Source organism: Xenopus tropicalis, chromosome 3 (assembly GCF_000004195.4).
Source record: "Xenopus tropicalis strain Nigerian chromosome 3, UCB_Xtro_10.0, whole genome shotgun sequence".
NCBI classification, from domain to species: Eukaryota; Metazoa; Chordata; class Amphibia; order Anura; family Pipidae; genus Xenopus; species Xenopus tropicalis.
This window is the reverse complement of record NC_030679.2, coordinates 137,038,087-137,064,043: the sequence shown is the minus strand read 5'-3', so window position 1 is coordinate 137,064,043 and position 25,957 is coordinate 137,038,087. Positions and strand designations below refer to the sequence as shown.

At 42.6% G+C, this 25,957-nt stretch overlaps 2 protein-coding genes across 4 annotated transcripts in view; both read right to left on the bottom strand.

The window, feature by feature from the left end:
- Positions 1-1,029: 1,029 nt before the first annotated feature.
- ppan (peter pan homolog) lies at positions 1,030-10,200 on the bottom strand. 2 transcript variants are annotated; one of them, XM_031897755.1, is made up of 13 exons: positions 10,037-10,200; positions 8,573-8,743; positions 7,561-7,662; positions 7,342-7,392; positions 6,795-6,965; positions 6,117-6,193; positions 5,860-5,967; positions 4,501-4,624; positions 4,329-4,407; positions 4,063-4,192; positions 3,390-3,553; positions 2,643-3,025; positions 1,030-1,257 (listed from the first exon to the last, which is right to left on the bottom strand). In XM_031897755.1, exons 1-13 carry the CDS (start codon positions 10,049-10,051, stop codon positions 1,162-1,164), a joined length of 1,671 nt encoding a protein of 556 aa, XP_031753615.1. In that variant the 5' UTR covers positions 10,052-10,200; the 3' UTR covers positions 1,030-1,161. The 2 variants fall into 2 exon arrangements, with proteins under 2 accessions (XP_031753615.1, NP_001191417.1); NM_001204488.1 differs by lacking the exon at positions 1,030-1,257 and having other exon boundaries at positions 2,450-3,025; positions 10,037-10,109.
- A 5,570-nt stretch (positions 10,201-15,770) lies between these two features.
- LOC100497990 (collagen type V alpha 3 chain) overlaps positions 15,771-25,957 on the bottom strand; it is a 132,058-nt gene continuing 121,871 nt past the window's right edge. For both annotated transcript variants that reach the window (XM_012953005.3, XM_004918818.4), the window contains one exon: positions 15,771-25,059. In XM_012953005.3, the coding sequence (XP_012808459.1) occupies positions 24,913-25,059 (147 nt within the window). In that variant the 3' untranslated portion in view covers positions 15,771-24,912. The remainder of the gene's footprint in view (positions 25,060-25,957) is intronic.

Genomic DNA, 25,957 nt, shown 5'->3' with positions numbered 1-25,957 from the left:
CTACAGGAAAGGGGCAAGATGAAAGGCAGGAAAAACCCAGATACAGAGAAAGTGTAGGCAGAAAGTGAAACACTAATATTGTTTGGCACAATAGTGACTTGCTGCCCCCCAGTGGCTAAAGAAAGGAGGTGCAGTACAGTGTGATGGATACTAACAAGATCATATCAGACTGAAACCTTTATGATAGCAGCATTTACTAATAGCAGGATATATAAAACCAGAGCACATTTAATAATGTCCCCTTTCCCTTTATCACAATTACTCTGCTGCACTCTGGTCAATACACTAAGGAAGTGGTTTTGGGTCTTTTTTGGGTTGATCAATCCCTTCAAGCCAAACACATGCATCTGTATGGTTTGTACCTGAAACCCTTCAATTTGTCCCTATAGTGTTGGTTACAAGTTGCTGTTATGTGGATCTCTTGCTGACCAATAGATTCTACTCCTACCTACATATACAGAATATATAATATACACATATATGTGTTTCCTACAGACAGTTAAAAGTTCAGAGCTTTAGCAGGATTCAAAGTAAAGTCTCTTCTTTACTAAGTCAGCCGGCCTACCCCAAAGGGTCTGCCCACAAGGGGGCTGCACCCACAGTTTTGGAGCCACTGCACTCAGAGTATCAGCACCTATATAGGCTACATGTTTTTGTACCTCAGGCTTAATTACCAACCCTGTACTTTCAGCAACCAATTGCATTGCCAGTCACCCATTGGCTGCCACAGGTTAATGTCCTGGTTCAAATCTGCCAAGTGTTGGTAGACGAGCCCCACCTCTTTCTCACATTTCTGCTTGTTCCTTATCATATCTATACTGAGAGCAGCTATAAATTGCTGAGCAAGCATTCTGCAGAGTGTAATGGTGCAGATCCATAATCACTAGGGTAAGAGGAGGGGGGGGGGGGGGCTAACCAATTGCCACCCCCCTGTATGTTTAACTTTTCCTTCCTTTTAAAGCAATTGCAAATAAAAAGAACCCTCAGCCACACAGAGCCCAGAACACAAGAGTAGCCAGACACATAGCAGTCAGTACCGACCCAATGAGATGTAATACCAGCGGGGCAGTTTTATTTCAGAGCTCAGTGACAAAATACAAGGAGAGGGGCACATAATTACACTCTTATTTACAAGGAGTCCATCAGATCATTCCCAGCAAGTCACTTTCTCTTCTGCTTGAAGGGCTTGCCTCTTTTGTCTGCCGGTTTATGCCCCGGCCCTTTGGGTTTATGCCCCGGCCCTTTGGGTTTATGCCCAGTCTTGGGGCTCTTAGGTCCGAACCCCCTTTTACTGCCGGGGAACTGTTTGCCTCCTTCCTGGGGTTTGTGCTCAGTTCACTTTCCTTGGAATTTCTGTCCTTTCAGTTTGTAAGCACATTCTGAATATGATACAATAAATACCCATAATCACCCACCTTCCGTCAATACCACATCAGTTTACAGGAAAGGGGCAAGATGAAAGGCAGGAAAAACCCAGATACAGAGAAAGTGTAGGCAGAAAGTGAAACACTAATATAGCTTGGCACAATAGTGACTTGCTGCCCCCCAGTGGCTAAAAAAGGAGGTGCAGTACAGTGTATTGGAAATCTAATATCAATCAAATAGAAATAAGTGACAGCTCATACCAAACCTTTATGATAGCAGCATTTACTAATAGCAGGATATATAAAACCAGACCACATCTAATAATGACCCAAATCCCCTCATCACAATTACTCTGCTGCACTCTGGTCAATACACTAAGGAAGTGGTTGTGGGTCTTTTTGGGTTGATCAATCCCTTCAAGCCAAACACATAATTCTGTATGGTTTGTACCTGGAACCCTTTTTGTCCCTATAGTGTTGGTTACAAGTTGCTGTTATGTGGCTCTCTTGCTGACAAATTGATTCTACTCCTACCTAAATATACAGAATATATAATATACACATATATGCATGTGTGTTCAACAGTTGAAAGTTCAGAGCTTTAGCAGGATTCAAAATAAAGTCTCTTCTTCACTTAGTCAGCCGGCCTACCCCAAAGGGTCTGGCCACAAGGGGGCTGCACCCACAGTTTTGGAGCCACTGCATCAGCACCTATATAGGCTACATGTTTTTGTACCTCAGGCTTAATTACCAACCCTGTACTTTCAGCAACCAATTGCATTGCCAGTCACCCATTGGCTGCCACAGGTTGTCCCGGTGCAAATCTACCAAGTGTTGGTAAATGAGCCCCCCTTCTTTCTCACATTTCTGCTTGTTCCTTATCATATCTATACTGAGAGCAGCTATAAATTGCTGAGCAAGCATTTTGCAGAGTGTAATGGTGTAGATCCATAATCACTAGGGTAAGAGGGGGGCTAACCAATTGCCACCCCCCGGTATGTTTAACGTTTCCTACCTTTTAAAGCAATTGCAAATAAAAAGAACCCTCAGCCACACAGAGCCCAGAACACAAGAGTAGCCAGACACATAGCAGTCAGTACCGACCCAATGAGATGTAATACCAGCGGGGCAGTTTTATTTCAGAGCTCAGTGACAAAATGCAAGGAGAGGGGCACATAATTACACTCTTATTTACAAGGAGTCCATCAGATTATTCCCAGCAAGTCACTTTCTCTTCTGCTTGAAGGGTTTGCCTCTTTTGTCTGCCGGTTTATGCCCCGGCCCTTTGGGTTTATGCCCCGGCCCTTTGGGTTTATGCCCCGGCCCTTTGGGTTTATGCCCCGGCCCTTTGGGTTTATGGCCAGTCTTGGGGCTCTTAGGTCCGAACCCCCTTTTACTGCCGGGGAACTTTTTGCCTCCTTGCTGGGGTCTGTGCTCAGTTCCCTTTCCTTGGAATTTCTGGCCTTTCAGTTTGTGAGCAGATTTAAAGGCTTTCCCTCCCACATTGGCTCCACGTTTCTGGATGGGTGATTTGCCGCTGTGAGGCCTGTTGTGCCCCCCACGCGTGTCGGACTTTGGCTTCTCTTTTCCAGACCCTTTAAATTTCTTTCTGGGAGGCCCAGGTTTCTGGCTGAACCTTTTCTTGGTGTGGAGAAAGAGATCTATAGGAAGAGAGGGGCGAAAGACAAAATGAAACAAACATTCTGAAACACAAAATAACAGTGGTTGCTAGCTTATGTTAACCTAGCAACCAAACAGCACTTTAAATCATTAAATCCAAAAAGCCCCAACAAATACCTGCTGGCCATTCCAGACACAGACTACAATACAGTAAACGCTCCATAAACAGAAACCAATGACTTGTTTACGAACCCCATCCCCCTCCGGGTGCACAGAAACCCACCCAGATTGGTAAGATTTACCCCCTAATGTTTCTGTGGAAGCCAGTTTGGACAGGCTAGGAGGAGAAGGATAGGAAAGGAGACATCACAAGAGAAAATAAATAGATCCTGCAGTTTACTTTACCTTTATCTGGCTCCTCTCCAACTTCCTGTCTGTAATACTCAGCATCATCATCTTCTGATTGGTCAGCTGGATCCTGATCTCCCAAAGTACCAGGATCCTCCACTTCACTGTCACTGGCCTCCCCGTCCCCGCGCTTCCTCTTCATTCCGGCTAAGCTGCGCTTCCTGTGGGACAGAGAATATTTTAGGAAACCAAGAACCTGTAATAAGATCATTTTCTCAATATAAAGAAGTACCAGGAATGGATAAGCTTATTTAAAGGGACACTCATCCCTTGCTGCCCAAGATGCCACAAGCTCAGTGCGTAGCTGACAGAGCACCTCCCTGCTCACCCCAGAGCCCTCCTATTGTGTTATATCTCTTTACAAGAATGCCACTGTTGCCGTAGCCTGTCAAACAGAGCTGCAAATGGAACTCTCCATAGCAGCAACACCAGTATGTTTAGTATGGCATTCATTATCCTAAGCACAATAAGGGAAATCTGAGCATATCAGTATATAGGAATAGTAGTACAGGAGGAATAAAAAGGTTCTGACATGGTGAATGGGGGGTAGAAGAACCGTCAATTCAATAACACCCCTATATAACCCTCCTAGACTCCAAGTTCCAAATCACATGACATCATACGGAGGAGCCAATCAGAATCCAGCTTCCCCTTGCAACTGCCTACTCACTTGTTCTCCTCCTTCAGGTTCTTCTTGCGTTCCACATCTCCCTCTTGCTTCTTCTTCCTCTCTTTCTTCCGCTGGAGTTTCTTCTCTCTGCTATCCAACATGGCCTTGATCTCCTCTTCTGTCTTCTGAACTGAGAGCGCAGAGAGAGGGGAAGGAAGCAAGAACAGACCGTTAGGCAAATGCTGAGATTTCCAGTAAATGGGAGGCAGGCAGAGTGATTAGACCACAGATGAAGGAGTTGCACCCCAGGGCAGCGCCACACTTACTGAAGCCGTGATATAACACTTTGCCGTCACTTAGACCCTCTTCTATTTTCACCAGCTGTAAAGTCATCCGGGGCCCAATCTGTTGGAAAACACAGGATTTGGAAAGAGTCAGTACCGGCAATAACACCCGAGGGTGCACTGATACTGCAATAACTGATAGGGGGACACTCACCTCCGTCAGTCTTACGGCGCTCTGCTGAGCCTTCATGTTCCCGCGTCCCGCGCACGCCTGCGGCAGCTCCGTTATGTTGTGGTCCCCGTCCTGCTCAGCTTCACTTTCAGACAGGTTGGCTCCTCTGCAAGGAACCAGAGATTTCCCACAATGCAACAGATCCATAAACATCAAACTACTAGAATTGTATAGGCTTCAAGGGCAAGTAAAGCTTTAAACCAGAACCCCTATACAATAGGGCTGCTTTAAAGGAAAACTATACTCCCAGAAATAATTCTTAACCAACAGATAGTTTATATTATGTTAAGCGGCCTATTAAAGAATTTCGCCAAACTGGAATATATATATATATATATATATATATATATATATATATATCAGTAAATATTGCCCTTTAATATCCTTTCCCTTGAGCCGCCATTTAGTGATGGGCTGTGTGTTCCCTCAGAGATCAGCTGACAGGAAGTGATGCAGCTCTAACTGTAACAGGAAGTAGTGTGGGAGGCAGAACTATGCCTATTCATTGGCTGATGGGGCCTAGCATGTATGCGTGCCTTGGCTTGTTTGTGTGCACTGTGAATCCTATGATCCCAGGGGGCGGCCCTTAGTACAGGTATAGGACCCATTATCCAGAATGTTCGGGACCAAGGGTATTCCGGATAAGGGGTCTTTCCGTAATTTGGATCTTAACACCTTAAGTCTACTAAAAAAATCAATAAAACATTAATTAAACCCAATAGGATTGTTTTGCATCCAATAAGGATTAATTATATCTTAGTTGGGATCAATTCCAAGGTACAGTTTTATTTCTACATGGAAAAAGGAAATCAGTTTTACAATTCTCAATTATTTGATTATAATGGAGTATATGGGAGACGGGCTTTCCGTAATTCGGAGCTTTCTGGATAATGGGTTTCCGGATAAGGGGTCCAATACCTGTACTTAAAATGGCAACTTTCTATTTAGGATTACCCAACAGCACATAGTACTAAAAAAGTATATTTATATAAAAATGGTTTATTCAGATGAAGCAGGGTTTTACATTTGGGCTGTTTATGCAATATATTTTTATAGAGACCTACATTGTTTGGGGTATAGTTTTCCTTGAAGACCTCTAGAGCACAATGGCCCAATGCAGCTATACACAGCTTCCCCTAACACTAGTCTGCAAATGTTTAGAGCGCTTGTTGGTCATTTTGACTGGTCAATGTATCCACATTAATACTAACAATTCCTTATGCATTACAGGACGCCAGTAAAGCTGCCATACTGCTTGTTAGATTTAGCAGGATGCAATAACCAGAGGGAGGAGATATTGCACCCCCCAAGTGCTCTCTCAGCACATTCCCCAGTACTCACTTTACCAGGAGCTCACTGATGTCCTCCCAGCGGCTCATGTTGGGAAATTTCTCTTGGAGGAGTTTCTTCATTCCTTTACTCATGCCAACTGGTACCACCTTCAGGCTGCTGCAAATCACAGAGAGAGCCATGTAAATACACAAGCACTCAGATACCAAGGGGACACTAAGCAGCAGTGAATCTCCAGATATTCCCACAATCAATGAAGCAGACACCCCCAGGTGTGGGTAGCGCCCCATTAGGCCTGCAGTACTTACTAATGCCTGAAGTCCAGTTGCTGTGTTTCATCATCGTAGTTAATGAGAATGCACCTCCTGATGGTGTTTAAGTTCACCTAGAATATTAAAATGGAACGTGACACAAGACAGAAGGGGACTGTGTAGCTACTGCAATCGGCAAGTTCCACGACAAACTACTTTACTTTTAGTTCTGCCTTTAATACAGTAAACATGGCACAGACTTGTGGCCTTTGCAGCCTCCCCGATGGATGGTTCAGAGCGTTTACTTCACAGAGGATCATGGGAAGCCCTCAGCAGACTATACAGCATCATCATATGCATCCAACTGGGGTTACGAGCAACATGGCTCTAATGACTCCGGATATTATCTACATGGTACAGTAATCCCCAACCAGTGGCTCAGGGGCAACACGTTGCTCACCACCCCCTTTGATGTTGCTCCCAGTGTCTCAAAGTAGGTGCCCATGCTTTTAAATCTTTAGCTTAGTTTTGGAAGCCCAGAGACACAGTTTTACTCCAAGAGTGGAGCCAGCAGCCCACATGGGCTACCAAATAGCCAATCACAGCCCTTATTTGGCACCCTCACAGAACCGGTTTCATGCTTGTGTGGCTCCCCAACACTTTTTACATATGACTGTGGCTCACAAGCAAAAAAAGGTTGGGGATCCCTGACAGTACAAAATGATTTCAGCTCACCTTGTGCACATTAATGGAAGGGAACATATTCTGGAACATGGTGGCCATCAACTTGACGTGCATTCCTTGGTTGCCAAAGTTATTAAGCACCAGTAGGGGTGGGTGCGTAAACTGCTCCTCGTGCATTCTGTGCTTCTTCAGAGAGGAGACCACGTCCTTCATAAGAGAGTACTAGAGGAAGAGATGGAACCATGGCAGAGGTGAGCGGCAGGACAAGGCTAGAGGCTGATGTGTCACCTACATTGGCTACATTTATTGCTGAAGTCCTGGACAACTGGAAGGTTAAAGGGGAAGTATAGCTCCTTGTTCAGCATGAGTGCAATCAATAAAGCTTGCACATATGTATTTTCTTTATTATCTCTTGTTTTAATCACAAAGAATCTATGGTTTTTGTCATTTCTTGGGCTAAACTGGGCAGACTTGGAAAGTGAAGATACTCAATGTTTTCATATTTCTCCTAAGACTTGCAATATGGCAGCTCTCATGACTATGTTCTATATACATGCAATACACCTATAAACCAGTATATTCGTATATACACACCTACCTGGTTCACTTTGAAGCTTAATGTAGGTCCTTTGGGCAAGCGAACAAATTTCTAGAAAATGACAAAAAAAACTCAGTCAGTAAAAATGTTAGAATAAAGCAAAATGCGTATTACTAGGAACAGCCATGGTATGGTTCCCGCCCAGCTGCTATATATGGACTGGTTTGGATCAAAGCCACCTGTACGTGTGCTGCCCATTTTACAAAGAGAAACACTTACGAAATTGACATTGGTTGTGGTTTTGGTGAAGATCATGAAATGAGTAACACCTAGGGGCCCCGCCACTGCTACAAAGTCTTTCAGTGTGTTCTTCTTCCGAACCTGCGGAAAGGAGGGCAAAGAAGGTAAAAACCATGAGAATGATATTCATGGACCAATTCATTGAGCAAGTAGGCACTGACACAGTCGCATTGTTATCAAGCGGACCCCTTGGGGGCACAATGCCAGACGACCCTGCAATGCGGTTGTTGGCTTGGGGGGGCGGGGCAAATGATCATTTACAGACTTGTTCAGGTCTTGGAATAAGGGATTAGATCAGGCATCTGTCCCTTATGGCAGAGATTGTACTTACATGTATATATATTTTTATTTATATAGCGCTATGTATGCACTGTACAGCAGAACAATATATTAATACAACAAACAGGGGGCTACAGATATATACACACAACCCAGGTGACTTCAGGATCTCAGTCATGTGCTTGTGCAGATCCTTTAACTGACTGATTCACTACTTGCAAAATACTCAACAATGATCTGATTGGGCTCTTTAAAACAACAGTTTAGGGCCCCCTCTGCCCTATGCTATTACTCTTTATTAATATCGGGGTGGGCAAACTTTTTGGCTCAGGAGCCACATTGACTTACAGATGGGCCGGGCCAGCGTCACGCCGTTTCCACTTGTCAGTCCCAAGATGCCAAGTTTAGTGTGATGAGACTTGCTGAGTTGGCAGGTCGGATTAAAAAGACCAACGGGCCGGACGTGGCCTGCAGGCCATTGTTTGCCCACCCCTGATTTATATGGTACCAACGTGTGTACCAAGCACTTCACTGAGTTTATTTAAATAACTCTCTATATCAGATTGGTCAGATCAGTGCAGATCTGCTAGCCATGTGGGTCGCCAGACTGCACCAATGCCCCATTAATTCTCTCATGCTGGGTGTCTGGCCGTATGCCTCAGTTATACGGTTATATTGTAGCTTTGTGGCACAGGTTCCTGGGTCAGTTCACCTTTAGAGAGCGGGCAGTAAAGGGCTCCATGGCTCTCCGGACATCCACGATGAGCTGCTGCACATTCTTTCCAATCTGCCCTCGTTGGAAAACGAAAGAGTGCGGCACAGCATTAAATTCTTCCTCTGCGTTGTGATTGGCTGCAACCTTCAGCTTCTTCTGATTCTTGGTCTGGATGGGGTGAGAGGCAGACACAGATCAGGCAGGGTAGTTGCTCAGCTACATGGGGACCAGGGATGGGCTACAGCGCTTCGCATACAGTGGTACTACATCCCTCTCTCATACCTCCCAACATTCGAAAAATGGAAAGAGGGACAAAAAGAAATGCTGCGCATAGTGCAGTGAAGATTTTTTGGCTACGCCCATTTTTACAACCTTAAATACCACTCCCATTTTACAAAATGTGGCAGATTACGTGAAGTTTGAACACATTTCTGGATGATTTGGGGTCTTGTTTTATTTGTTATTACAGTTTTGCTAATGAAGGTGAAGTTGCCCTTTAAGCTGTGAGTCTCTGTTCCCCCAAGAGACCTGTTTAGCTTATTAGGCTGATGCCACACAGGCTATTCTCGGCAAGCCGAAAAACGCTTGCCGAGAATACGCCTCACTACTCTAGATTTGCCCTACCTTGTGCCTGCACAATGAATGAATGAATGAAATACGCTTGGGTGCAGGCACATGTAGCTGATATCCGCCATTCATTCATTAGGGTGCCGGAACAAGGTAGGGCAAATCTAGGGAGAATACGCCCATGGGGCATCAGCCTTAGTTACAATTGTATCTCAGTGAGGGTATAGCTTGTTGATTTTCTGGGCTCTCTGACAAAAACTACATATTTAATTAAGTTTGAGAAACATTGTATCTAAATGCAGGTGTAGCTTGTTGATTTTCTGGGCTCTCTGTCAAAAGCTACCTATTCAATTAAGTTTGAGAAACATTGTATCTTTTTTTACCTTTTAGTGCAGGAGATCAAAGGGAAATGAGGGACTTTTCAGTAAGAATGTGGGGTGTGGGCTGAGCTGTTAAAATCTGTCCTGTCCTGCAAAAACCGGGCCAGTTGGGAGGTATGGTTTGTACCCCGCCGGCTTCAGCTGGAGAGCCACCGGTCACCCAAACCCAGGTTAGAGACCCTTAAATGCGCACACATGGTCAAACCATAACCTGCAATTCATTTAAATGCCTGCTGCAGACTACACTGCACCATGAGGTACCAGCCCTAAAGTAAATACGGCTCTTTCCAATACAAAATGGCATTATGTCTAATTGCCCCATTTCCAACTGTGCCCCCCTCCCTCCTCGCTTGTGCGCTGCCCTTAGGGATCTCAGTGGGGGCTGCAGCCCGGACCCTGTGTAGAACTCCCCGCTAGGCATCACAAGACCGTATCTCAGCGCCCACAATCACGGCCCCATATTGGCAAGCTCCATTCCGCCCGATAAACTCCCCGATCATTCCGATCCCCTCACCTTATCTTTCCCCATGTTGGCAGAAGTGCTGCTCCGGCACACACGTGTAACAGCGCTTCAGCTTCTACTTCCGCTTCCGCGGCGCACAAACTCCTACAGTCCGTGAGGAAACACGGGAAGTGAGTGTGCGTTCCGCTACCCGCCGGCTGGGCCAAGTTATTATTTCATAAGGGTCTTAGGTTTTATTCTCACCAGTGTAACCGTTGCTTGGCCCCACACTCACATTACAGGGGTTGGTCACCTTTGGGTTAACTTTTTTACATAAAGCAAGGATGCCTAACCTTTTTATAATTGGGGAGCCTCACTAGCATGACAAAAGTTCCTTGGGGGCCAAATAAGGGCTGTGATTGGCTATTTGGTAGCCCCATGTGGGCTGTTGGCCTGCAGGAGGTTCTGCTTGGGGTAAACGGTGTCCCTGGGCTTCCAACACTTGTCTGGAAGCCAGAAATATAAAAATGGCACCTACTTTGAGGCCACTGGGAGCAACATCCAAGGGGTTTGTAAACAACATGTTGCCCCCGAGCCACTGGTTGGGGATCACTGATGCAGAGAGTTATTTTCTGAGACAATTTGCAATTGGTCTTCATTTTTTTATTATTTGTAGTTTTTAATTTTATTTTGATTTTTGTTCGGCAGCGTTCCGGTTTGGAGTTTCAGCAGTTATCTTGTTGCTAGGGTTCAAATTGCCTTATCAACCAGGGAGTGGTTTAAATGAAAGGTGGGAATATGAATAGAAAAATAAGTTATACAAAGGAACAATAACAATAAAACTGTAGCCTTATCGAGCAATCGTTGTTTGGCTGCCGGGGTCAGTGACCCCTTATCTGAAAGCTGCAAAGAATTAGAAGTAGAAGTAAAATAATTAAAAAAAAAACTTTAAAAAAGAAATAATGAAGACCAATTGAAAATTTGCTAGGAATAGGACATTCTATAACATACTAAAAGTTAACTTAAAGGTGAACTGAGGGACCTTATTTGTGGTATTACCGGGGGCTGACCCATGGTCCTGCTTTAGAGGTGAGGAGATGCTAGAGAGTTTTAGTTTGGTCAGAACTTAGCCCAGCAAGGAGCTTAGTGGGCAATTAGCCTTGGTGAATATGTCTCCAAAGGGGGAAGAAAGGTAAAGTCACTTGGGGGTGCCAAAATATTAGGCACCCCCAAGTGACTTAAATCGTTTACCTTGTACCCCGGGCTGATGCCCCTATTAGGAGAAAACCGCACCAGCCCGGGGTACCTGCAGAGCTTCCCTGCGCGCGCATGCGCAGTAGAGTGAATAGTCGGCTAACAGAAAAGTCGGCTTTTAACTCTACTGCGCATGCGCCAACCGCTGGCATTTTCAGAAAGGAAGGAGGAAGCGCTGCGCTCCAGGTACCCCGGGCTGGTGCTGTTTTCTCTGTACAGGGGCACCAGCCCGGGGTACGAGGTAAGCGATTAAAGTCACTTGGGGGTGCCTAACATTTTGGTACCCCCAAGTGACTTTGCCTTTCCTTGTCCTTTAATGAAACCACTTTTGTTTTGTGCCACCATGGGGGATACCGTCAAAAATCCCACATCCCCTGGTGTTCATCCTACCTTTTCAGTACTCTAATTCCCTCTTGTTCTAAACGTGGCCATACACCCGTGTAGGGGCAGCAACGACGGGCCTGCCCGACATCTGGCCTGAAATCGGGCAGATATCGATCGGGCAAGTTAAAAGATTTAGTCGGATCAGGGACCGCATCGGCTCTTTAATGCGGTCCCCGAACCGACTGCACCCATTACCGTCCATATAATTTGATCGTTTGGCCCCAGGGCCAGTGCCTGCCACCTGCCCGAAACATCTGTGCCTTGTCCCCTGCTGGTACCACCCTGCCCCAAAAATAAAACTGCCCTACCTTATTAAAATGGTGGCAGAGGTTAGAGGTTAGAGTAGAGCAAACAGTTAAACAGAGCTTTCAGCAGTAGCTGGAGGGACCCACATTCCCCTGTCATTGCTGCTTAACCTCTTAGCCCACAGCAGTTAACATTGTTGGTCAGAATAAGGGCCCGCATATCCTTGGGCTTATATAGAGGTTCTGTTTCATTTGTGTTATTTGCAGAGCAATTTTAGCCTGTATTACTGTGTAATAGCCCTGCAGACTATACACTATAGGAAATTGTATTGAGGCACCGCGCTCTCTGCTTTAGCCATTTAGCAGGGACTATTATGCACATATTAAAGGGAAAGTAGAGCCAACATACAGCCGGTATATTGGGGTATTTGGAAGTAAGGATGCACTGAATCCACTTTCGGCCAAATCCCTGAATCCTTTGTAAAGGATTTGGCTGAATACCGAACCGAATCCTAATTAGTATATGCTAATAATTAATCCTTATTGGAGACAAAACACCTATTGGGTTTATTTAATGTTTAGAAAATTATTGGTAGAAACTCCCCACCAATGATCCACAAGTTGCAACACTCACTTGGATAAATCAGATTTATGATTGCTAGATAATAAAAACATAACTTTTATTACTAAGTTTAAAACAAGTGTATCTCAAAAGAAAAATTCAAATTAAAAATGGGGGGGGGGGGGGGGGGGGGGGGGGGGAGACAAGGTAGGAAATTTGTGGTTGTTCCCATAATAATTTTCAACTTCCCTGTTTATGTGACAAAAAGTCATGTGATTTTTAGGATTCGGTTCGGCCAGGAGCGTGGATTTGGCCGAATCCTGCCGAAAAAGGCAGAATCCCAAACCGAATCGGTGCATCCCTATTGGGAAGATGCATAAAGTATACTGTAAGTAAATGTGAGGCTCTGTAGAGTAATCGTGCAATGGCAGAATGCAAGATGCTGAAAGAAATCTCTAAAAACCGCAATTTCATCACAGGACCTACAGGCAGCTCTCGCCACTACTGATGCCAAAGTGCATAAGCCTCAGGGGTCACTGACAACTCACTTTTTCATTAAAAAGCTAAGATTTTAGTGCAATAGTTGGGTTGCATTTTAGTGTCTGTTTTACCCTGGGCCCCCTTTTCTATACAGAGCCATGGAAAATGCTACATGAGAAATAAACTTACTGTATTAACCATCAGTCTCCATCTAGTGGCAATAATTGGTCATTACAAGCCCCATACTGGGAACTGTATTTGGGTATCTTGCTTTCTGTCAGCATTTCTTATTTACTGCTGCCTGTTAATAAGCATTTTCTAAGGCAGCTCATTAGAAGAGAGAAACCAAATAAAGGTATCCTGAAATGTTACAAATATAATAAACGATAATAACAATCAAAGAATGAAACACATCAGGCATGGATGTAATTAATGGATGACTAAGGACAAGTTTTAATGGACATCCGATGATTTTCTGGTGTGTAAGAAGCCTCCTTGGTCTTTATAGCTCGTTACAAGAGCCAGGTCATTCTTTGATTTTGTTCCAAATAATGAGCCCCCTAATATATAGTACAAGGAAAATGGAACCACAGTAACAAGAATCAGTTAAACGGATAGGTTTTTTTCTCTCTGCAGCCATGCATCAATAGGAAAAGAGCTCAACACAAACGCAGCTGGAGATCTGGGTGAATTTGTGATTTTTGTGCCATTTGATGCATGAAACTGACCATCCACCCTTAAAGGAACAGTAACACCATAAAATTAAAGTGTATAAAAGTAATTAAAATATCATGTACTGTTGCTATGCACTGGTAAAAGTTGTGTGTTTATTATTGTATTATTATTGTATATTGTAATTATTTTGAAGCTCTTTCAATTTTTGGTGTTACTGTTCCTTTAAAGGAACAGTAACACCAAAAAATGAAAGTGTATAAAAGTAACTAAAATATAATGTGCTGCTGCCTGCACTGGTAAAAGTTGTGTGTTTACTTCAGAAAGTCTACTATAATTTATATAAATAAGCTGCTATGTAGCCATGGAGGCAGCCATTCAAAGGAGAAAAGGCACAGGCACATAGCAGATAACAAATAAAACACTATTGTATTCTACAGAACTTATCTGTTATCTGCTATGTAACCTGTGCCTTTTCTCCTTTTTTCCAGCTTGAATGGCTGCCCCCGGGGCTACACAGCAGCTTATTATATAAATTATAGTAGTGTTACTGTAGCAAACACACCAGTTTTACCAGTGCAGGGCAACAGTGCATTATGTTTTTATTACTTTAAAGCTCTTTCATTTTTTGGTGTTACTGTTCCTTTAATAAATCCATGCCGTATAAAGCTCCATCTGTAAACCTATATCTCCATCTAGTGGCAATAATTGCTTATTACACTGCCCATACTGGGAACTATATTCAGGCAACATAGTCTCATTTCGTAGGAGCAGCAGGGACGGGAGCTGCTCTGGATATGTAAGAGCAGGGATCCCTAACCTTTCTTACGCATGAGCCAAAGTCAAATGTATAAAGACTTGGAGAGCAACACAAGCACCATAAAATTTCATGGAGGCGCCAAATAAGGGCTGTGATTGGCTATTAGGGGCCTCTATGCACACTATCAGCTTACAGAAGGCTTTATTTGGTAGGAAATCTTGTTTTTATTCAACCAAAACTTGATCCCAAGTCAGGAATTCAAAAATAACTCCCTGGTTTGGGGGCACTGAGAGCAACATCCAAGGGGTTGGGGAGCAACATGTTGCCCCTGAGCCACTGGTTGGGGATCCCTGCATTAGAGAAAGAAATAAAGACAAGGTAAAGTAAAGATTATATAGAACAGTAGGAAGGGGGTAACGTAGCAACAAGAAGGCGTTATAGGGAAGGTTAGAGAGGGGTTATACAGTATGTAGCAATAGCCTGTAACTCTTCCTGTTGCTGTATGGGAGGGGTTATATGGAGCAATAGGAGGAGTAAGAGGGAGGGGTTATATGGAGCAATAGGAGGAGTTATAGGGAGGGTTATATGGAGCTATAGGAGGAGTTATAGGGAGGGGTTATATGGAGCAATAGGAGGAGTTATAGGGAGCGGTTATATGGAGCAATAGGAGGAGTTATAGGGAGGTGTTATATGGAGCAATAGGAGGAGTTATAGGGAGGGGTTATATGGAGCAATAGGAGGAGTTATAGGGAGCGGTTATATGGAGCAATAGGAGGAGTTATAGGGAGGGGTTATATGGAGCAATAGGAGGAGTTATAGGGAGGGGTTATATGGAGCAATAGGAGGAGTTATAGGGAGGGTTATATGAAGCAATAGGAGGAGTTATAGGGAGAGTTATATGGAGCAATAGGAGGAGTTATAGGGAGCGGTTATATAGAGCAATAGGAGGAGTTATAGGGATGGGTTATATGGAGCAATAGGAGGAGTTATAGGGAGGGGTTATATGGAGCAATAGGAGGAGTTATAGGGAGGGGTTATATGAAGCAATAGGAGGAGTTATAGGGAGGGGTTATGTGAAGCAATAGGAGGAGTTATAGGGAGGGGTTATATGAAGCAATAGGAGGAGTTATAGGGAGGGGTTATATGAAGCAATAGGAGGAGTTATAGGGAGGGGTTATATGAAGTAATGGGAGAGATATAGGTTGGGGTTGCATTGAGCAACAGGAAGAGTTACAGGCTATTGCTATATATAACCCCTCTTTAACCCTCCCTATAATTTTTCTTGTTTCTACATGAAACCCCTTCCTACTATTCTATATAATCTTTACTTAATCTTATTTTATTTCTTTCTCCAATGCATAAAATAATTTGTTTACATATTTAGGTACATATCTATACTGGATATCTACAAGGAAAATGTACCAACGCATAGTAAGACAGTAAGACACATTTAAATCATATTTATTTATTTTTATAACACAGATTTGGTATAATTGTTCTAGCACCATATAAAACAGGTTTCTTTTATAAAAAAAAAACAACCAAAAAATTGTATCTTAGTCAGTAATTAGTAGCAACACTTTCAACACAAAATAAAACATGAACTAATTGTGTTCTGTGTTACAGGAGGCAGCAGGTACTGCTTGACTTTTATTTGACACGGCCATATTTATCACTTCCTGGGTACCCTTTATCAACAATTTGTGATGGGTTTTGTCAAATAATATATATTTATTTAGCAATGATAAGCATTCTGTCAAGACTGAATCAATGTGATAAATGCATAAAGATATATTGATGACTGTTCTCTACTAATGAACTAGTAAATGAGTATTCTAAGGAAGGGTCAATAAACTTTCTGTAAAAAACTCTGCCTGCAAGCAAGAAGTTCCATGGTGACCATTTTTCTATACTACAGAGCCCAAGTGGCACTGGGCAAGAGGAAGGATTGAGCAAATAATGTCTGCAAAGAAGGACTGGGGGTGACTTGAATAGCAAGGTGGAAATGTTGGAGTGCAAGTGGAGACTAGTGCTAAGCCTGCTGGAGGTGCAAAGTGGGTCAGGTCTACAAGGAAAAGGAATGGTAGGAGATTGGTTAAGATAGCAAGGCCAGCCACAGGGAAAGGAGGCAGAGATACAGGGGTGACAAACACAGTCCACTGAAATGAAGGGGGCAAAAGAGTAAGATAAAGGGATGAGGATTGGGATTGGTTAGGGGATAAGGGACAGATGAGAAACAGAAAAGGATATGGGGGATTAGGAACAGGTGAGAAAAGGAAAGGGATAAAAGCCAAAGGTGGGACAGGATCAGGCTTGGAAAAGATGGAGCAGGAGTGTGGAGTGGTCAACCTAGTTATTTTCTACATTGAAGACCCCTCTAGGGTTATGGTTCCCAATAGTAGGAGAGATAAGGGAACCCTAAGGCAAGGAAAGAATTCAGCAATAGATAATGTTGTAGTTGAGTGCTTGGAGAATTGATGTAGTTCCACTGTACTCAGCCAAGCCACAAAGTCAGACAGCAAATGCCATAACTCTCTACCATCACTTCTGCCTGGTGTGTCAGATTAGGTTGTATGACATAATGAGGCACATTAGGAACAAGATACCATCACAGAAGTGATACAGGGGACAAGGAGAGTAGGACGACATTGACATCCTGGTGAGTATTCAGACAAACACATTTTGCTTCTCCTCCCAATGAAAATGTTATTTTTGCAGCTTATACATTCTTCTCATTACAGTTGATGTTGCACCTGTACAGCCTGGTATTGGCATCCTTCAACCCAAGGAGAGAGCAAGAGGTTGGTACTATCAATGCCGGATCTCAGCTGGCTGGCTAGTTTCAGGAGCCAACAGAGCGAGGCTTCATAACTATTTTTTACTTGTTCTGGTGGTCTAATAATAAATCTCAATTAGAACCCCTTAACCAGTCTACTTACTCAATATAACAGCTGGTCTTCACATGGACCATACCAATTTATTATAAAGGGGTGCTGAAAATTTTTTGGTTAATGAAAAATAGACCACACCAGTGGCGCTATATTACACATACCCATAGCTACATGTTAGCAAATATAGTATTTCACTTCCAAGTAATTTGTGATTATTTTTCTTTGCAAACAAACATTTAGTATCTTCATTTTAATTATTACAGATATGATCATGGAGACTGTATAAGCGGAGATGAAGTTGGCCATAGCTCTTAGTAGGAATTCTCAGGTACAGATCCACAATGAATGAAAATAGAATTCTGCCATATGGCTGTGTGCCAAAACTGTTGTTCTGAGTAGCTATCTCTGTCAACATCACATATCATATAGTATATTAATGCTTCAAACTGTATAACTGTATCTTTATAGCTTAATATTGTGGATTTTTAATTTTCCAAAAAAGTGCATTTTTCATTTCTCTGTATATATAGAAGAATGTGCACACATAGCTGAGCAAATAGTATTTGCCCCCAGGGCAATACTACTGGGCCCAGCCCCCTGCTTGTACCCTGCCACCTACTTGCTCGTACCTCAACTACCTCATTCGCCTGCTGCCAGTCTCCACTCCCCCCCCCAATAGTTGTCTACCCCTAGTTCTATCTCTTTGTGCATATAATGATTAAAACATCTAAAATTCATGAATTAGTTGAAAAAATTATATAATCGAACATAAAATATTAGGATTTTTTGGGGGGCTTGCAAGTGTTCTTGAGGCCAGATGAAAGATGTCCATTGGACCATGAAGGTAGAAGAGGTTACTGGCCCAGCCACAGTCTTAGAACAAAGGCCATTCAGCATGACACTTGATTGTTTCCCAGGATGCTCTAGTCCCCTCAGATGTGGAGCTTCACTACTAGCTAGAAGGTTGCTACAACTCTTGTCACTATCTGGGACATTGCAAACGGCATCTGGGGCTCAAACCTCCAAAGCAGTCGCTGGAACCCCCACATTGTAAGACATGCTTATTAATATGGACATGTAGCAGCTTGTAAAGCAGAGTTTAGCCTCACGTGAAGAGTCCAGATGATAAGGGCTTTACTCAGAGAGCTTTGGGATGTAATGGCTCTCACTCTCTATAAGGATGCCGCTAGAGGAACGCACTATGTCGCCATCCTTTCTGCTCAGCCACTTAGCCCACATCAGTTAGATACTGTGAGTTGGAAAAAGGGCCCACGCATGCTTTTTAGCCTATATTAGCCTATAGACCTGCAGAGTAGTTTCCTTTCTAAATTTCTCACTTACATTGCCCACACAAGTTTCCAACACAAGGTGGAAATGAAACACTGAAAAATGTGATGCCACATTCCCTCTGTGAATGGTGTACATCTACCATCTCAGGGGCACTTACTCTAACAGAGGTTAATATAAACCCAAACAATGAGTTGATGTACAGAGAAAGGTCCTCTGAACACTGTATGTAATTGTACTCAGGGAAGGTAAACACTCATGCCTCAATGAATCTTGTTGATATTACAAACCTTAGCCCCTCATTCTATAGTGTGCTACTCCCGCCTTCCATTAGAGTTGCAGAGCAATTGCTTCCAAATGTGAGACACTCTTACCATATCTTATAGACACACAAGGGATTTCCCCACATCCCTACTGCACCTCAAACCCTTGGGCATCTCTACAGCATGGTGAGAGTGGAACCATTAAAACTGGTATAGAGAGAATAGGGGATAGAGTTCACAGAGGGACTAAAGCCTGTAATATCAGTTTACTGAGGTACAAGTGTACTATACCTTCCCTGAGAACAATTATATACGATATATGACAAGGGGGTGGGTATCACTGGCATTACAAAGAAATCTCTAGCAGGTCTTCATCGCAAGGGCATATTAGTGCAGTTACATTTGGTGGAAGGGGAAAGTACAGTCCTGGATCAGGGTCGGACTGGGATGACAGGAGTAGCAGGAGAAAACCCAGTGGGGGATTGGTTGGCTGCGCAAGTTTTCAAAGGTGCGTGGTGGGCAGCATGGGGTGGGTGGTGGAGGAGCTAATGATGAGGGTGGGGGCCTAAAGGTCTGGAGTGGTGGGAGTTGTGGGTCCTTGAGTTGGCAGCCCCCAGTGGGCCCTGGACACGCCAGTCCGACACTGTCCTTGATTATTCTCATAACTGGCTACTGTAGGCTATTTTATAAAGTTAACTAAATAAAACTGTTTATTAACAAGATAATTAGTCAAGTCCACATAAAATGTAATTTTTGCAGTTGCATACAAGATGTTTACTTAAGATGTTAGAGCAAGTGATATGTTAGATTCTACTGAGACTGCCCCTAATATAGTAGACAAGAGCCAATTCATGAAGAGAATGTGGTATTAGATTATCATACATTTAGATGTTGTTGTTGGAGGTCAGTCTTGGTTAATTGCAAATCAAACTGGGCAGGCAATGTCCCATGAAGTGCTGCATTAAGATAAAATCATGGAATATGTGGAAGAGAGAAGTAAACACACAGAAGAAACCTATGCAAATGGAATGGACGAATCAATGCACCTTAGCTGGAACCCCAAGGACGTGGCCCCTTTTACCAATTCATAAAATATGCCTGAAGTGGGAAAGGCAACTTTGCATCAAGGGCAGGGGTTCCAGTGGGTCCATCAGAACCTTGTATGTTTGCACAATAACATCAGATCTTATAAAGCGGCATCCCTAAAGGGACTGAGGGCCAAGCACTTAGTCAGGCATAACAGGCTGAAGCCCTAAGTTAATTCCTAATATTCTGATCTGCACAGCACTCTTCATGTGGCTAATATTCATCATAGAAGCTACTGAAGGCAGTTGGGGAATTCTGGCAGCTACGTTGTGGATCTAAAGCCCAGAAGCTGCATGCATTGTCCTAGAAAGAGGGTGGATTTTCTACCTGGCTCCATCCAACAATGGCAGAGATCTTCTAGACAATGTTAAAACTCCACATACGTGTGGCTTTGAGGATCATGTGGACAAGTGTGGTTGGTGCTGGAGAGTCCCCCTTATTTTTGAGACCTGCTGCAACTTTTTCTGCCTCCAAGGCCAAAAGAGACCCTTCCAGTTGGCCCATAAATTCCTCTACATGGAAACCAAACAATGTAGATGTATAATTTAGATCAAACAAGGAACCAAAGATGCTCATTTTGGTATTAACTTTGGTTGGACATATAAGGATATAATATAATTATTTCAGATTTTTAATCATTATTTGCACATAATGGTCTTTCCCCCTTTCTGTCCCTCTCTCTATATATATATATCATACACAGAACTGAAATATGCATTTTTTATCATACACTGAATTTAATTTCACATTTTTTAAAGTTTGTATGATTAATAAAGATATGATAATACAGGGAAACATTAGAATTCCAATTTCAATTCTTATGGACACATCTCAGAGAATTTTTGCCCGAATGTGTGAGCAATTTATTCACTGACCTGGAATCTTCATCTCCACCCATAATGGCCCCCTTTACTTATATAGCATAGTCCATGTTAATACAAATATCATATTACTACACTGCAGTTAGTGAAGTGGTTAAGAGGTTTCACTGTAGACGTCATCAGAGGAAAAATATTTTTTCCAAAAGAAATGCACCAAAAAAAAATGAAAAATAGCTTAAACCTAAAAAACATTAGTACATCTTGTAACTCTTCAGACTAACCCTCTGGCTGATTTGGTATATCCTCATAAGGGGCCCATTCTACTTGCTCCCTCCGTGGCCTGATAGATATCACAAAGCTGGAGGTTGTTGGTATGTTATCTTCAGATATTTTTGACTGTAATGAGAAAACAATAGCAAACAAATCTTGTAAAAAAGTTTATGAGTTGCAAAGAGAACAACTTGGAGCAAAATGCGTGCATTACTACTCACCTACTCATCTGTTTTATAGTATTGTTATACTCATCCAAGTTTCACTTCCAGGCCAGCAACCTTCAAGCCATAGACTTTTGAGAGGTCCTCTCCAGTTCTACTGGCTCATTGTACCTCACTGTACTGTACTATCTCTTCTGACACACACGCCAATGGGGCCTGTAGAGGATGACTATGTTGACTATCTGCTTGCTTTCCCTCAACAGTCTGGCTTTGTAGCCTGGTTAAGATAATCAGCACTCAACTGCTACATAATCTAAGTCCACACTCTATTCATGAAAAAACTGCATATTGCGATATCTCCGGCTCTCATTTTAAGACGTGTACATGGGTGTACGTCCACAGAGTATGTGCCTACAAAGTTCTCTCTCTCCATCTTCTTTATGCCTGCCCCTCCCCCCCATTAGGGTTTTTATCATCTTTAAGATTGTTGTCCCAGTACTTTTTACCTCTGCCCCTTTATTTTCCTGGTTCTCTCCCCATTGGACCCACATCTGTACACTTTACCATAACTCTGTCCCATATCCCTATTGCTAACCCTTTAGCCCCCTCACCTCTGTTCCCTTCCTACGTCTCCTGTCCTAAACACTTGTGTCTCTTCATGCCCTGTTCTTGTATCTATACACCCTTTTCCCTGAACCCACCCCCCATCTCTAATTATTTTTTTTATTCCCTCACCCCTATCCATAAAACTTCTATAATATTTCCACCCTCTGGCATTGTGGTTTTTTTAATGTCACCTTTGTCTCTGTAACGTCTCTCCCTGTTCCACGCCCTGCCCAAGAATGGCCCTCTGCCCTCCAACCATTCCATAACCTCTTAGACCTGCTCCCCTTCCACCCATACATTCCCAGCAGGCTAACCTCTAGTTCCTCTCCGACTTGCTCCTTACTCTACTTTTGCCCCTGATTGCTTTACAGAACTCCCCTAGTCCTACCTTGTAGACATTATTTTATTCACCCTTATGTTTCTTACTCACTATTCCTTCCTATTTCAAATTACACATTTAGCATAATCTTATTATTGTAATAAAATGTCCACCAACCAAATTTGCTGACTGAAACCCTCAATAAGCCTTTTTTACTAAGTCACTAATTCATTAGTTTGTTCAGAGAGAACAGACATCATAAACTCTGTATATTTTACACTTTTCACTCAAATTATTACTTGCTTGAACACAAAGGGTCATTTATTAATGCTAAATAAATATACAAATGATTGTTTAAACAAAATAAAATGGAAAATTGATGAAACATAATGAAAGTGACCACTGCAAGATACGACCCTACAGTTTTATTAAAGAACAAGATGACTAAATGACATGTTGTATGAGTAAATGGGACAAGTTTTGTGATAAAGATGTCAGCTTACTGTGCCATATTTAATGAGTTACCACTTGGGACCACTAGTGACTTGATTAATAATTTCTAAGTTAATATGTTTTTTTTAGGACCAAAGATAAATTAGGGAATTTGCTGGCATCACCATTTAGACATTTAGAGTCTTGAGTAACACTTAGAACAAAGGGAGGGTTATCCCCCTGAAATATCCCCTCCAACACAAGTCAGTCTGTGACTCAATAAAATTGGCTAATGCCTTAAGTGCATGTGGGTGGCGTTGTTACTTAGGACAACACATAAACAACCAAATTGGGCATGACAGCCATTCCTTGAGTCCTCAGGCAAAACAAGTGGTCTGCAAGTCATGTAGGCACATAAAAGGGCCAGGTCAATTGAGTACCCCAGATATACATGCTGACTGGGGTCTTTGACTGGCCACATTGGCCAAGGACTATATTTGTATGGTATGCTCTAGAACGTCAACATTCCAATGATCGTATTACCTTCTACTGTGCATAATGCATGCAATGTAAGTGCACCTGTATAACATGATTTCATAAAATATATATATACACAGTTCAGCCAGTCTACAAATGTTATCTTCTGAATGTTTTAGAGCATCCCCACCAAGTTCTAGCACCACAGAAGGGAAAAGCCCTAACAACAGCACAATAACACCAATATTTACTTCATAAGATTTAGCGCCACTCTGTATCGAGAGTAAATTCAAGTAATCCCCTCTTTCTTATGAAGAAATCTCAGCGTCACATTTCATGGCCACCAGTAGGATAAGTTGCCTCTGGTAAAAAGGCTGATCACTGCCAAAACAAAATCCCTGCTGCCTCCATATTCCTAAAGGCATTAGCACCGTATTTACTCACTGTTAATTGCACAAAAGATGCCATTGGTTTGATTTTATTTCTTGCGATTTGTGTGTCTTTGCTTTGCTGGTATCTCTACTTGCTTTGTGGCAACAGTTGGAGAGTGCTTTCTAGTTCTCTCTCTTATGGCCTGAGCATGCTCTGTCCTGTTGGAAAGAGGTGGGAAGACCATACAAGGGAGCATGCTTGATCATGTTTTATTTTGGTCACAGTTGGATTTTGGCATAGTACAACATAGCACCCATAGTAGTAGTCCTTTTCAGTAATGATAGCAAAATACGATTTTTTGATGATATGGAGCATGCTTAGTAATTCAGGAAGTGGAGCAAAGTGGAAGGGCAAAACACAGGCCTAAAGCACCAAAGCCAGGCCTTAAGTATAGGGCTGCCTTGAGCTGTGCACTGTGCCTTGAACTTTATGGGATTTATGGCATGTACAATTCCCCCACTCTCTATTCATCCCTATGGGATATTTAGAGGTGTATTTATCAAACGGTGAACTCTAACCTTCACCCATTGATAAATAAGTCCCCAAAATCCAATAGAAATGACTAGATATTGGGGATATTTACTGTGGTGAGCTCTAATTTCCACTCCAGGTTCAAGGCACAAAGCAGCAGCGTAAGTGAGCCCTAATGTGTTTTTCTTTACCAAAACCTCATGGATTCATTGAATTTCTGCTGGGACCAAGAAGTGATTATAATAGATCTGTGTATTAAAGTAAATCAATAAAATGAAAATATCCTTTATGGAGAAATCTCTAATGCGGGATTACCAAGAAAGGAACAGCTTTGGGAATGCAGGGGAAATAGAATGTTTTACTTTAATACACAGAACCAGATGTCCATTTAAACAGTGTTAGATAACCTATACACATAAAATATACAGTACATTTAGAATATAAGTTAATATTTGCGTCACCATTTTCTCATTGGAGGGGTGTCACCCCTGTATTCCGTGTTAGAAAGGCATCACTGATAAATGAACCCCTTATCAATCAGGGATAAACAAGAGGCCTCTGAAGAGCTGACTTTGGGAGACCATATTCAGTGTATGATTGCTAATGGCCGGAGCCAATCAGAGCACTTTGCTTCTTAAAGTTCCTTGTGTGAGGCATCACTAGAAACATCCTGATTGGTTGCTTACGCTCCAGTGCACAAACCAGGGATGCTTTGAGGGATAGGAGAATTCCATATATCCCATTCACCATCTTGAATCATTCTCGTCTAGTAACCTCCATGCCACCATCTGATTCTCTCCTTACATTAACAACCTAAAGCATATAAAGGGCATTTGGCTTGCGTATATCCTTGTTTAGAGGGGGGAAAAAGTGGACCTTTTGCTGAAGACAAATTTGAGGCCCTTTGCAGATATCCAAACATAAAATATATAACACAAAATTAAAAAAAGGAAAACTGTCAGGATAAACCCTTGCCAGTGATGTGGTGGTATTTTCTTTTGGTCCATTTGGTGAGAAAAACAACAACTGGCTTCTCTTTCTTATCAAGAGGTGTTCTTTGGAGTCATAATTATTAACCATTAAAGCAGACAGGCCCTAATTCAAAGCCAAACTTTTGGTTATTGTCTCCGAAGTCAGTGACAGCCACATCCCTGAGGGGTAATTGTTCCACTTTGAAGGTGTTTATCTCCAGCACGGTCCTTTCAATGCCTTTCCGAAGCTGTTGGGTTAGAGTGGAGAAATATTTCAAAATGTATACAGGTCTGGGAACATTGAGTATCACTCATGTATTATAAGGGATAATGTACCCCCTACAGTAAATGATAAGGATATTAGCAGTCACTGAGGGGTTCTGTGCCCATATAAAGGCACAAGGCTGCAGGCTGAGTTATACAGGGAACTCTGAGTATCACTCATGTATTATAAGGGATAATGTACCCCCTACTGTAAATGATAAGGATATTAGCAGTCACTGAGGGGTTCTGTGCCCATATAAAGGCACAAGGCTGCAGGCTGAGTTATACAGGGAACTCTGAGTATCACTCATGTATTATAAGGGATAATGTACCCCCTACTGTAAATGATAAGGATATTAGCAGTCACTGAGGGTTCTGTGCCCATATAAAGGCACAAGGCTGCAGGCTGAGTTATACAGGGAACTCTGAGTATCACTCATGTATTATAAGGGATAATGTACCCCCTACTGTAAATGATAAGGATATTAGCAGTCACTGAGGGGTTCTGTGCCCATATAAAGGCACAAGGCTGCAGGCTGAGTTATACAGGGAACTCTGAGTATCACTCATGTATTATAAGGGATAATGTACCCCCTACTGTAAATGATAAGGATATTAGCAGTCACTGAGGGGTTCTGTGCCCATATAAAGGCACAAGGCTGCAGGCTGAGTTATACAGGGAACTCTGAGTATCAATCATGTATTATAAGGGATGATGTACCCCCTACTGTACATTGAGGGGTCCAGTGACTATATAAAGGTACAAAGGTACATCAGAAACAGTGACTCTGATAGACTAAAGGGGAGCTATGTGTAGGATACTCAGAATGAAGACTTGTAGGCAGTCCATGAGTTTTAGTAGAAGGCTACTAGGTAGGATTA

What these genes read in the sequence shown, in the direction of transcription:
- ppan (XM_031897755.1), bottom strand. An exon ending in TTACTGCCCGCTCTCTAAAG is followed by an intron (nt 7,663 to 8,572) that starts GTGAACTGACCC and finishes TCCTTTCCGCAG; the next exon opens with GTTCGGAAGAAGAACACACT. An exon ending in CCACAACCAATGTCAATTTC is followed by an intron (nt 7,393 to 7,560) that starts GTAAGTGTTTCT and finishes GTCATTTTCTAG; the next exon opens with AAATTTGTTCGCTTGCCCAA.